The 14,636-nt window shown below is 31.2% G+C and overlaps 1 protein-coding gene across 1 annotated transcript; it reads left to right on the plus strand.

The window, feature by feature from the left end:
- Nucleotides 1-237: 237 nt before the first annotated feature.
- Nucleotides 238-7,430, plus strand: LOC149373381 (uncharacterized). The gene is made up of 4 exons (XM_089597211.1): nt 238-530; nt 3,888-4,134; nt 6,287-6,977; nt 7,169-7,430. The coding sequence occupies exons 1-4, from the start codon at nt 318-320 to the stop codon at nt 7,401-7,403; spliced, it is 1,386 nt and encodes a 461-aa protein (XP_089453337.1). The 5' UTR covers nt 238-317; the 3' UTR covers nt 7,404-7,430.
- The last annotated feature ends 7,206 nt before the right edge of the window (nt 7,431-14,636 follow it).

Genomic DNA, 14,636 nt, shown 5'->3' on the forward strand with positions numbered 1-14,636 from the left:
AATATGTTATGATAAGCTCCCCCTCCCTCCACAGTCAGTCTACCTATACCGCTCGACGCACGATGGATCCTTATTGGTAGCCCACACATTAGGGTAACCAGTTACATGTGCAGCATAAAACTTATGGTACCGCTCGAGCGGGTGTCACTTCCAGTCTGTCAGCGGTCAGGGGAGAAATAGTTTTATTGCGCCTCGTGTCGGGTGAGAAAGTACAAGTTACACCCAGACTTGGCAAAAGTTTGGTGCCTGTGGTGAAGTGATACTCCAACGCTTGTTTTTCACCAACTTTATTTATTTATCATCGGCCAAAAGATCTCATGGTATCCCAAAGCCAAGAACTGTGTCCGCGATACTGGACGAACGAGTTGGCCATGAATCTCGAGTCAAAATCGATCGATATTCCTGAGCGCTTATTGTCGAGCATCGAAACGCATAGAGTCAAGGCCGCAAGTTTTATCAATGAACATGCATTTACGGAAATCACGGACATAGCAAAGCTTTCGCAAGATATACCCGATTACCCGGATTACGTAAGTTTTTAAAATTTAATCTTATTCAAAGTGCTTCAATTTTACTTGAGTACTAGAAATTTAAAAAAAATGAAAATATTGTCACGTTTGAGGTAACAGTACAGTTTATTCGGAAAAATACTTTCTTAACTTCAAATGTTTCTTAGTATCGCTGCAGGTGTCATTACATCCAGTTTTAAATTTCACTATATCTATTCATAAATGTAAGGGTACATCCACAAAAAGTATCCAGCTTTTGATCCAGATTTTTTTATAAAAATTTTTGTCATTTACTATGTACGAGGGAAAAATCATCGAAACGGGTTTCAGTGGACGTGACATCCCTTATTCGTGATTTGTATGCTAAAATTATATCCATAAAGATGATATTTTATAGATTTAATAATTGTTCGTTAATTGTGGGAAAACGGTGTTACTTCCACTGAAACTTGTGTTCATGATTTTTCCCTCATACTATAATGACTTTACGAGCAAAATAAGCCCCATGTCGAGGGTGTGCCACAAAAAAAAATTATAAAAAGTGGGAGAAAAACAGGATATTATTTTGGATTTACTCCTGTATTTCAATATACCAAGAAGTATATTATCTATATGAATTTGTGAACAAAAATATTTGAATACAATTACTGAGCCGACAGTCGCGAGCCCAACGTTTTTGCTGTTAAATCCCAATCGGTGCATTAATCGCTGTATTGAACTGCGTAGCTGGCACTTTGTTTTTGGTTTAAGGTCTCGTTTATTCAACAAAAAAGTTATCTTTAATGTTTCTTTGCAAGATGAATGTCAACTAAGTGAGTAAAGTAGTCGTGTGGCAAAGTTCGCGAATGAAAAGTACATAAATAAATTTAGGTTTTGAAGCAGCAGCAACTACTCCAACTTCACTAGCAGTGTCGTTATTGTAGCGCCATATATAATATTGTTACATTTTTTCTGTAGTATTGACATAAATTATTTCTGAATTTTTCGTTGCTAATAAGAAATTTTACTTATTAATTATTATCACTCCCAAAATTTTTTCGCTCTGTGATAAATCAAGTAAAATACTAAAAAGTTTTTTTTACAAAATAGTGCAGTAGTCTCATTTTGACGTAAGAAATTTATTTCAATGCGTTGATGGGTTACATAAATTTTATGACGCCTTCTACAAGCACTAATGCAACTTGGATATCTCTGTTTACACTAGTGTTTTAAAATTTGAATTGTCTTAATACTTGGGAGATGCATCATACTCAGTTGTCAAAGAAGTATATAGAGTACACCATTATATGGTGCATTTTTACAAATAATTATTAGCAGTGGCTTCTGAAGTATGAAAAAACTTCCATAATATGTTTAAATAATATCAAAAATAAATTTTTATTCTATTTAGTAACAGATGAAGAATAAAATTAAAGTAGTATGTTGATCATAGTATAATAAAGAATATATCCCTGAAAAGACTTAAAAGTTTTATGTTTCTTCAGTCAATACACATAAACAATTGTTTAATGAATACCAGAGTTTTTTTACTAAGCATAATTTAACAGCACACTGAAAAATTGTAAGAAAGGTCTCTACTCTCTAAACGTATAATAATTATAACTACAAATTTAAAAATAAAAAACTACAAGAAAATCACAACGACACGTTTTCTAATCAAAGTAAAAAAAAAGCAAATCACTCGAATGCTGTAGAAATGATTAATGTCCTTAATTGTATGAGATAACATACACTTGAAATAAGAAAGTTCTCACATGAATAAGGTGGCTTTGTGCTATAATGAATTGGTAGCAGTTTCTTTTTTTGCTTCGTAAATTACTGCATTGTCAAATAAAGTAAGTTCAACCATAAGCAAGTGCATAAAAAGAAACTCAGGGGATGCTAACCGATCTATTAGGATTTGTACTTGTATTAAACCGCCCAACGTGTATTGTGAACAGATAATGGATAATTACTGCCTGGTTCAATTGTATAACGTTGACTCAATGCACAACGACACTCATTATTATGCTCATATTTTCTTAACTTAAGTAAAAAAACGGCTAAAATCAAAAAAGCTGTTTTTTCTTAAAACGTTTCAACAATATTTTTATAATTTTGTTGTACTCATTACTAAGTGGCTGTTCATTGTTTGTACAAAGTTTTTTGTGCATAAACTAAGAAAAATATGGTCAGTCAGAGCTACGATACATTGAAATGGCTTTTTTACGCTCACGCGTTAATTACTTGATGCACTATGGATAGTGTATCTTAGACACTACTTGGTCAGCTTAATCTGAAAAGAAGAACCTCTAAATATATACATAGATCTTTATTTATATTGGTTATTCTACCACAGTGTCGCAATGAGCTGTCGCTTATGAAGCGTTGGGTTTTAAATTAGTTTAAATAAAAAACCAGTTTAAAACGACAGTTTTTTGTGTTATTGCGGGCATAGTTCTTTGCCCGTATTTAATAAGCTTGTAAATGTTGATTAAACTCATTAATAGCAAAGAAAGTAGCTAAAGTATACACACTTTTTATTTATATTTCACATTCTATGCCAAAAATAAGATTTGAAACTCTTTTAACATTACTGAATAGAAAAAAATAAAATGCTTTTTGTGTAGTTTTAACTAAGTGTTGCAGTAAATTGGATCAAAGTTTTTCACCATATTGCGCCAAAAAGACGGAATTTTTGTCCCACTTCATACGTAGTAATAACAATTGCATTTGATTTAAAAGTCTTTGCTTCAAATGTTACATGAAAGTTATATTGTGGCTACAAGTTGTTCTCTAGTCCTTTCCCAGAAAAACTCCAAAAAGCAAGTTCCTAGTATACCTATTACGACAAAAACTATCATCTTTTTATGCTTCTTGTAAAAAGTATTTTGGATACACTTTCTCTCATATTTTAAAAATATTGTGGTAAATGTAAGTAATACGTCATGCTTCTTGCTGCATGCAAGCCACAGTGAGGATTTCTAAGGACTAAAAATTCGTGGAGTACGCTTGCTTGCACTTTAGATGGTTCTGACCGACCAAATTATGTTCCCTGTAGTGTGTGTAAATATCATGATGAATTAGCATTGCTGTTTATTAAAATAAAATAAAAAAAATTTCGTCAATAAGCTGTAGCAGTATTAACACCTAACTGAGGATTTAGTAATGTACAAGCAAGCCGATAACGTAAAGTTACGTATGACAACAAATAGATAACATTTAAATTATACTATATTTAGTACTATAAACTTCACTAGCTCAACAACTGCCGTGTTGGAGTTCTTGAGAAAAAAAACTATCGCCTTATGCCACTTGATTGCACGTACATACTACTTAACACACACTATACCGTTAAGATCTTGGTTGTTCATCTCAACAAACGTTTCTAAATTGCAGGTCGGCATTGTCGAAGCATCTGGCAGACTTTGTTCTTTGGACGGCATCGATAGCAGTCACTGGTTCAAAATTGCATCTCTTTCGAAAGATTGTCAAAGTTGCAACGTCATCTTGACCGTAACCGACACCGGACTTACTTTGAGAGCAAGCCGTCGAATCCTTCCAAGAGAGCCAATCAGCATGTGGTTTGCGGAGAACACTTTGGCCATGTTGAATATGCCATACCTAACTCAGGCGAACTTTTTAGGTATGTCTTGACTCCTAACAATCCTATAAATCTGAGAATTTTAGTATTCATGCATCGAGTACTAAAGTTGTTAGCCATGGTCTTTAGGTGGTTTATCGTTCGGTACCTAAAGCGTTTTACAAGGGATGGATCTTGGAGTGGCATTCGTGTTATCATCAAAGAGAACTTTTTGCTTATTACCATGCTAATTGCAAGTCTTAGTAATATATTAATACCTTACATCATAACTAGCCTTAAAACACGGTAAACTGTTGAAAACAAAAAAAAAGAGCCCGCTGTTATAAGTGCATGCGAAAAAGATAAAAAATTACCTACCTCTTTTAGTTCGTTTGTAAATTCATCATTTTTACCATTCTATTACAATCAGCAGAGAAAAAACTGTAAGACAATTTTTTTTAAATAAGGTGTGGGTGCCGGTGCCTTTCGTTATTGTATGTTATCTAAAACTCCAGCGATGAGTCTCTCGCAAGTACAAATAGTTTTGAAAATAGATAGTAATCTCAATTTTAGTTATCGTATTTTTTAACAACGTTTCGCTGGTCTGGCTTTTCAGTCTTACTAGGCTTGAGAAAAAAAAAAAAAAAAAAAAAAACTAATTACTATAACACACTGGTTACGACACTTTCAAAAAATAATTCCGTGTTTGTGCGATGTAGAAAAAAAAAATTTTAACTGTTAAAGTAAAATATACATAGTTAACGTCGCTGACTCATCAATGCTATACAATTTCTGTGTTTCGCAATAATAACAATAAACTTAGCTCATATTGGTATACGAATCAAAATAAATATATTCTCGATAAGAATTCTAATGAAGCTAGTAAACTTTATTAATTATATTTCACGAACTTTTAAAATTCTAGAATTTCCGAGAGAATTTTCTAAATAGTGGAAAACAAGACATATTGGATACATGTATGTCTCCATTCTTATTAATGCTGTTAGTATATGACACTTGATGAGTATCATTCAGTGCATACTTTCTTTATGATGTATTTTTGTTTCCGAGTCCTTAAAGCTTTTTAGTCCTACCGATGTATTCTGCTGGAAAGTTATTTATTGTATACAAATTTATGAATCATCTTTGTCTCATTAGACTTGTTAGTTTTATCTTTTTCTAGGCGTACAATAGTTTTTTATCTGTTATCGATAGAGAGGACGGTATAAATCCCACAGTGTGTGAAGAGAGTAGTTGATCTTTTAAAATAACTACATTTATATAGAATACTAATGACTGACGATGAGATTTATCTTGGGACTTTATTATTTTTCTGAAGCATGTGTTTGTGGAGTTTTACGTTTTTATTTATTAAATAATAAAAAAGACATTCGGGCTCTCAGTACGCCTTGTTTTCCACTATTAAGACAATGTAAAAATGTTAAAAGTTCATAGATTTGCATTTATAAATGTATTGCCTTTATTAAAACTGCTACAAACTGTTTTTGTTGTGATTCGTTATACTTAATAACTGACCGTGCTATTATCATAATAATAACTCGGACTTGTACAGCGTTGACCAGAGATATATATTTTCAGTAAATGAATAATACTTCTTGAGGTGAAAGTCTCGTTTTTCTGGTTCGTGCATGAACGAAATTGTTCGTTGAAAGTGCTATATTTGGTGTATCATTGTAATCTAGTTTGCTTTTTTGTTATGTTAAGCCTAAAGAGGCTGTCATACCTGAGTAAGTAAACAATGCTATAAATAAAATAACGAAAGAAAATCTTACTTTAATTTAGAAATTATTTTTACGTTGCTGGCAGCGAACATTTTTGAACAACATATTTGATTATTCTTGCATAATTAATTCAAAGGTCATTTTTATAAAAAATTATTTTCATGTCAAGATTCATAATATGATTAAAACAGAATATTAAAAAAAAAAAGATTTTTAATGTATTTAATTAAATACGTCATTGACCACAATATTTCATATATGAGTCACCTTAATTAAAATGAAATATTATGAAAAACGTATTGCATCTTTGTGCCGATAACGTAACAATTGTTCTATCGATTCCATGTGATATTTTCGTGATATAACAAAAACAGTGCTGGTCATATTTATGAAAATAACGTTGTTAAGTGTTGCTTGTCAAAAGAGAATAATCGGCATCTAGTGAACTAACTTAAATTTTATTTTCTTTACAGTTAAGAACTACTACACGTGTCACTTGTGCAACAAGATGTTTGAATCTCCAAACCCGCTGAAGATTCATTTGTTGCTTAAGTGCGATCATCTCACCAGCAGGTATCTGTGGTGGCACCTTGCCAAGGAAGTAATATCGATGAATACTCTATCGCACTCGTACCCCAGACCACAAGGCTTCTTATTTGGAATGACCCTGCCATCGTTATCGTCACCAGTTCCGATACCCTTAGGAAAAATCACGCCTCGGATTGGTGCCCTAATCAACAGTCTTAACGACACCCTTAGCAACCGCTCGTCAACTCCGTCGAACCAGATGTCTCCGAGTTTATCGAACCATGCCTCACCAGCACCACCCCCAGCTCGACAGCTCGGCCTGCTGTCCTACGACACGAGCACATCTCCGTGGCTACAGGCCTTACCTCTACTAGAATCAGAGCTACCTTCCCACCACTCGGCATTTCGGCCCTACGTCAGCCCGCACCACTTCATGGCCGAAGTACTACCAGAGCCGAAGGAGAAGCCCACGTCAGCAGCCTGCTCGCCATACCAGCAGCCTGTTGAGCTCGTAGCAGCCAACCCGGAACAGGTGGAATCATACTACAGCAACTACGCCAAAGTTGGCAACAAGTTTCAGTGTGTCTACTGTGGAAAGCTCTATTCGAGGAAGTATGGACTGAAAATTCATATAAGGTAACTTCATTTCTTTTACATTTGCTTTTTATTGTGATTAATTAAGTTTATACTGAAGTAATAATGGAAACATATAAACCACTTGAAAGGCTTATAAGTACAGTTAAATTTTTTGTAGTTTTTTGTAATTTTTTAACCATTTTTAAACTGTGAATTTTCATATGTATTTATAAAACCCGCTTATGTTTCAGAACACACACTGGTTTCAAGCCATTACACTGCAAAATCTGTTCGAGAGAATTTTCAGATCCAAGTAATATGAACAAGCACATTCGCCTGCACTCCGGAACTGACATGCCTTACAAATGTCGTATTTGTAATAAAATGATGGTGCGGAAAAGAGATCTTGAAAGACATCTGAAATCACGACACGATGTAAGCCCAGATACAACATCTCATAATGTAATCGACGTTGTGAACGATTGACCAGTGGATAAACTCCATGTCTACATGACAGTTTGTGACATTAGTGTCTCATTTCGAATTATAAATAAATATTACGAATTTTTATACACATGTATACCACACGAACGATGTCTCCGATTGTTATCAGAAACTCAATCAATGATACATTATTTATATTTCTGTGTCAAATACTCTTTGTAAGTATTGTTATTAGGCACTGGTTCAAAACAGAAAAGATGATGGTTGTTTTTTTGTGAAAAGTTGGAGGCTCGTGAATAGTTTGTCATTGAAACGAGATTAGACAAAGCTGTTTCATAATTTCACAACGTTACAGTGAATTTTTTATTATATAAAATTCTTGTTTTCAAAAATAGTGTGAGCTACTACAACTGCATTTTTTAACGTTGATAGCTCATTTGACTAGTAAAACTGAAAAATAACTACCCTCAACATGTACAAAAATTATTTTTGTAAGGAAGAAATTTACGAAGGTACTCAAGCATAAGCGCTTTTAAGATAAATTTTTTGTACATAACTATAAATACAAGTAATTGAATTGATTAATATATAGTTATATGTAATTCTTTTGAATTAGATAAATAGTAAAAATATACACTTAAAATATTTTTAAAACTGATGTTAAATGTAAGCACGTTTTGTTTACGTATTTTATACACTAGTTTTAAGAATCATATTGTAAAAAGTGTACTTTAATTATACAGTATACAAATTGTTTCAAATAAAACCTGCTTGTTACTCAAAAGACTAGATAGTTTTTTGCATTTTCAACGGTTTTTTCCTCTTTCAAATGGTAATGTGGATTTTTCCTTTCTCATAAACTAACCTTTGTATCAGTCAAAAACACCGCTCTAAAAAAGTTAAAAGGAATATACCTCGTAATGTGAGAAATGTAACTTTACATTTTATAAAAAGGCTATACGTATATATTCGTGTGTAAATGATTTATAGCGTTAAGCTGTGTCAAACTGCGAATCCAGGTACATTATAATGCATTAGCAGTTTGTGACAGTTGAATAAATCTCAAGGAAAAAAAGCAATAGAAAAATTCTATTATTTTATTTTGTAGGTAATCAAATTGCAAATTTGGAAAAAAAGAGGCAAGACACTATGAACATAAGCTAATCTAAAATTACAAAAAACTTCCACAGTTAAAAAAAAAGTTATTATAACTGATACATTTAAGTTACTTTTTATTTTATTTTTTAATATTGTTATTTTTTATTTTATTTTCATGACAGTACATTATAAGCAATATTTGTTAATATACTCCAAGTTCATACACAACCTTGATTTCAGCATTAACGCTGAATACTTTAACAGAAATAAAATTTCTCTAGATTAAGGAGGCTCCCTCGTGACAGTTCCCGAACCAAGACCAGATGAATTAAATAGTTAAAAATTACTGAATTCAAAGGTATTAATTATTTAATTATTTATATCACTTACCCTGCGAAATTTCGAGATATCATTAATTTAATGTAGCTATTTCTAACACGTATTCTTATGGTGGAGCTCGCACACACGATGAAAACAACTTAAAAACTCGAATAAATCAACAGTTTCCGTAATAAGAGAGCACACGTTTTGTAGATAAAAACCTCCTCTTTCAAATGACGCCTAGCAAAGTAAGTGTTACTCTGGAAAATTTCGAGATATTCTATTCAAAATTGATCAAGTCATTGTATTTCCACAGGTTAGCTGTGTTCCCTTGTGCCAGTGATGCTAACTATTTCTGAGTTTGCGAGCAAATTCGAGACCTACAATGAGGGTTGGCATTTCTGCACGAGGGAGCCTCCTTAAGAGGAGATAAGGGTGAGATTACATGGAGTCTGGCAGTCTGCAGACTGGCAGAATCGCGCTAAGTTTAAACTATGTTTAAATTATAACATCTCAGAATAATTTAGTAAAATAAAGAAATAATTGTAATTATTGTCATAACAGAATAAAGGCTTAGTTACAATCAATTTCATTTACAATAAAACGTGTCAAATATTATCTTATAACTTTTTTTATAGATTTATGTTAACATCGCACAGTCGGTCAGTAGGGTCACTGATGTAACCTGGTATGTATAACAATATGTAACTGTGACAAAACGTTTTTCGTCGCCTTTTTTTTTCATAAATATTAGTTAATACAGAAATGCAAAAGTATTACGATAATTATTTCTTTGCTTACGTAACAGGTTTTAAATATTAATATTGAAACATATTTTAAACTTAGCGCGATTCTGCCAGTCTGCAGACTGCCAGACTCCATGTAATCTCACCCTAAGAATATGCATTTTTTTTCAATTCGTAGGTCATGGTACAGCAACTAAGAAAATAATAAAGATAAAACCAGAAAAATCCAACTTGATCTAAAATTTTGAGAGAATTTTGCAAATTTCAAAAACTTTAGTATACGTGCTACATATAAGTTACACGGTGGTTTCAAAAATAAACGCCGTAAAATTATTTATATAATATGCATATGAGTTCATTACTGGCAGAGTTTGATTATAATTTTCAAATTTGTACATACCCTAAATATGAGCATCATTGCTAAATAATTTGACAGAAATCAATAAAATATCTCTAGAACGGAAGAAGATAAAAATATTCATTTTTTTTATTTGTTGGCAATTTTTCAGCAAACGAGAAAATATAGATGTTAAAACCTTAAAAACTTAACCTAACCTGAAATTTTGAGAAAATCCTGCAAGTTTTAAGAACTTGATTATAACTGCTATTAATAAGTTACTCAATGGTTGTAACAAGCAATGTAGTGAAGTCGTTTATATAATTTATATATTCATAAGTTCATTCCAAGCAAATTTTGATTATATTTTTCAAGCTTATACATAAATCAATCAAATGTTTTTAGATCGGTTTAGATCGGAAGAAGAAAGAAATATGCACTTTTTAATTTGTGGATAATGTTACAGCGATATAAAAAATACCAGCAGCATTTTAATGATATAAACTAACCTAAAGTTTTAAGAACACCTTATAATTTTTTATACATTAGGTATAATCTGTTGGTATTATGTTACTTATTCATATCCATAAACACTGGAGAACATTTTTCGTCTCCTTTACCTTATAATACGTTATGAACAAAATTGTATAAATTTCTCATGAATGACACGTAACTTCAATAACAGCGTAAACGTGAAAAACTTAGCTGATGTTAAATATCTACAGATACAGGAACAAGATAAAAATTTACTTTTCTTGAATTTTTCATGAATGTCACCAGGGACAAACAGGGACAGTCAGAGACAAACACCTCACCTTGGAGGCGGTTGTGCTGTTATTGAAAAAATAAGTATATCTACCTCAGTGGAAGTTTGAAAACATAACAAAATGTAAGAAAACTAAACATGTGTAATAATATGCCATAACCCATAAGAAAATGTTAGAAAATGTACATTTTTTACATTTTATTACGTTGTGTTACGTTTTCTTACGTTTTCTCTACGTTTTGATATGGTTTAGCACATACTATTACACAAATAATTTTTCATAATAATTACTCAATTTTTTTTTATTTAAGTCAAATTTTATTCGAAAACGTCAGGAAATGTGTCTAAAAGTTATTAATTATAACAAAATGTAAAAAAAGCTGCAAAAACTGTAAACTGTTAAAAAACATTACAGATGACAACACTTCCTTACAGTTTATTACAGTTGCTTTTTCACGAGATTCAAGTGTCTTTTTAGAATTATGATAAAATGTAACGATAGTGTAGTAGACTATAATCAAACATAACAAAACGTAACAAACTGTAACTATGGTCCGAAATCCAACCAAACTTTACATTACATCACAGAAAGTTGCGCTTTGCTACATTTTTTACATTAATTTTTTCCGTTGGGGTACTAGTATTAAGTTATATATTTACTTTAAAAACAACTCTAGGGGTTCCTTAGAACATTTTATATTAAAACAAGTTCACAGCGAAATTTAATCAGTTCCTCTACGTATATATCTAACTCCAAAATCCATATGTTGACCAAACATCAATTAAGAGGACACAATTTTGATAATAGGAATAGCCGGAAATTTTCCTTTGTCTTAATACTTGTCTTAATACTTGTGCATGATTGAATTATTTTTGTCATTGTAATGAATAATAAACAATGCTATAAGGCTGAGTGATATTTTCCAAAAACAGTGGGAACCATGAAAACTATTTGTAGTAATTTCATTCTTCTTTTAGGAACGTTGTTGCAGGTAATTTTTTTTTTTTTATATTCGTAGGGGTCAATATTTAATTAAAATGAATGTAACTAGATTTTATAAGTGCTACAACACAGCCCAAAGATTTTAGAAAATTGTATGAAATTTAAGAAAACGTATTCATCTAGTCGTGCCCCACAACTCGTCTGTTTTTTGAGATACTTCAAAATGTTGGTTGTTTATTTTTGGACGATTAGATATCATTACTCTCAATATATTTGGTGAATACATACCTTAGTTTTAAAAAATGCATATTTTTATCTCTTTCCGATCTGCAGATATTCAATCAATTTCTGTCAAATTATTTAGCAATGATGCTGATATTTAGGGTATAATATACAAATTTGAAAATTATAATTGAACCCTGCTTGTAATGAACTTTCATGTAAATAATATTCGTAATTTTACTGCATTGCTTTTTGAAACCAATGAGTAACTTATAAGTAGCAGATATAATAAATTTGCAAAGTTCTCTCAAAATTTCAGATGAAGTTTGGTTTCTATGGTGTCGTCTTTATTATTCCCTTATCCGTGACCTACAAACTGAAAAAATGCGTATTCTTATCTCCTCTCAATCTAGAGGTATTAAATTCCTGTTGAAGTATTAAGTGTGACATCCCATGTCGTATACTTAATATTTATTACTTTGAAACACAGAGTTTCATTTTTAAATTATAAAAAGCCAAAGCTCAGCGATCTCGAAACATCAAGCGATAAGTACACCTGCTTCTGCAATCACCTGACATATAACTTACTTCTTTCAAAAACCATCTATCGTCGCAAAACTCGAACTACGCGTGCAACCTCCAACAATCTTATAAAGTGCTGATCTTACGATATCAATTCGCAGTGGTACCTCTAAGAATGTGAATAATCATCAATTTCAGTATGTCCACAAGAAATATCATAAAAAATGTCGACAGCAACTTGTGCTTAATGTAAAATCCGAGAGATCAGCAGTTTTAACCATCAATTACTGTCTTATTACTTCACCACAACTGTGCTCGTGTCAGTATAGGACCCACGGTAAGAACGAAGTTCTTTCCACATGAAATAAGTGCCGAAAAATAATTAAACATGAGATGAGTATCGGAAAACATCACACAATGAAAAACCACAATTTGTCAGGTAAAAAGGGGTTTGTGAGACTTATAGGAAGAAAGAAGCTCTATGAGAATAAGTACTGCATTTATGTAGTTCAGTAAAATGAAACTTGGAAAAAAAAGAAAGTTCAGTTTTTTTAATTCCATTGTATTTTTAAATGTCTTTTTTTGATTTCGTTTCAATTTTTTTTTTTCATTTTTCATTTTTTTTGCTTTTTCATTACTTTTTTTGCTTTAATTTTTTTTAAAATTCATTTCTATTTTTTTCATTTCATTTGTTTTTTCTTATTTTTAAAAATATTTTATTTCCTTTATTTTTATTTCATCTCCTATTTCACTTTTTTTTATCATTTCATGTGATTTTTAAATATCTTTTTTGATTCCATTCCCTTTTTCTAATCTAATTTTTTCATTATTTTTTATTTCATTTTTCTTACTATTTCATAATTATTTATTTCTTTTTTTCTTCCGATTAATTTTTTTTTTTTGATTCCTTACCTAACTTCTCAATTTTATTTTTAATTGTTTATCGTTGCATTTCGTTTAAATTTTTTTTATTTAATTTTTTTAATAAAATATAGGTACATTCATATGAAAACAAATAAAAATTTATCCTTTTGTAAAATTATTTGGCAGATAATACTATTATAAATATAAATTTACTTTCTATGAAACGATATTGCGTACGGAAATGGTACAATTATTGTTGGAAAGAGTATACCTAAGTTAGTTGGGTGTGGTGTCAATAAATATTTTAATATTTAATGAGTTAACGATTACAATCAGTATACTACGACACAATACAATAAAAATAATATATAGGCTGGCCAGTACAAGACTGTGCTCTTTTTCTAGTGATTTCAGAACAACTTCCTACTGTCTACGCTGATAACATATTATGTAAAGTCACGCTTACATCGATCACATACGATCCAACACTTGTTACTAGTTTATATTTATTACCCAAAAAATAATTGTCTACAAGAAATTAAGAAAAACCATCCTGTAGTATAGCTTTCTTTAATGGAGTAGTAATACGTGCCAGTGAATATCCCTTCAGGACGTTCATCACACATGGGTTTTTTTGTCAGATCTTATTTAAACGGCAAACGTATGTTGAAATTGCATAAAAAATACCCACAAAAATTTCAGCTCGTTTGACTGTGCCATTAATTTATATATGTTACAATGATATGATTTGTAGGAATCTCCCAATTTTTTAGGTATAAAAGATTTCTTTCAGAAGAACCTATCGAATTTTCAAATATACCCACAAGTTGGTTTTCAAATGAATTTAAAAAGAGGGGATAAAGTGTGTGTAAAGGCATGAACATAAGTACATTAACATGAGAAAACCAATTGCTAGCTTGACTGCACTTATAAGTGTTGTACTCCACTCACCTCGATAAATAATAATGGCATATCCTTTTTTTACATCCAAACCCTTCCATACAGTAGTGTAAACATTTTACAGCTGCCTTCGTTGCTAGTATATTATTATCAGTTGTGATAATAATAATAATAATAATAATAATAATTTCCCTAATCTTATAAAGTTATTTAACTCTTTTCAATGAGTAAGCCATTATATTAACCACTGTAGATCATGAAAAATAGTGCTTAAAGGCCTATACTCTTTTTAATGATTGTACAGTAAAAATCCAATTGACCAGTGAAAAATTACTGACATCAAACTGTATCAAACTTAGTTTTATAACTATAAAAAGTGTAAATAACTTATTTTGTCATTTGTAATTTGACTAAACGTATTTTATAAAATGTGAAACACTAACGTCTGACAAAAAATAACTTCTTGCCACTGCAACGCTTGTCAAAAATTCAACAAGATTATACCTGAAATTTTATTAAATTTTGAAGAGTTAGCTATGTCATGCTTATATTTTAT

Source organism: Copidosoma floridanum, unplaced genomic scaffold (assembly GCF_036245765.1).
Source record: "Copidosoma floridanum isolate Cflo_tuat_1 unplaced genomic scaffold, Cflo_Japanese_pri ptg000031l, whole genome shotgun sequence".
Lineage (NCBI taxonomy): Eukaryota > Metazoa > Arthropoda > Insecta > Hymenoptera > Encyrtidae > Copidosoma > Copidosoma floridanum.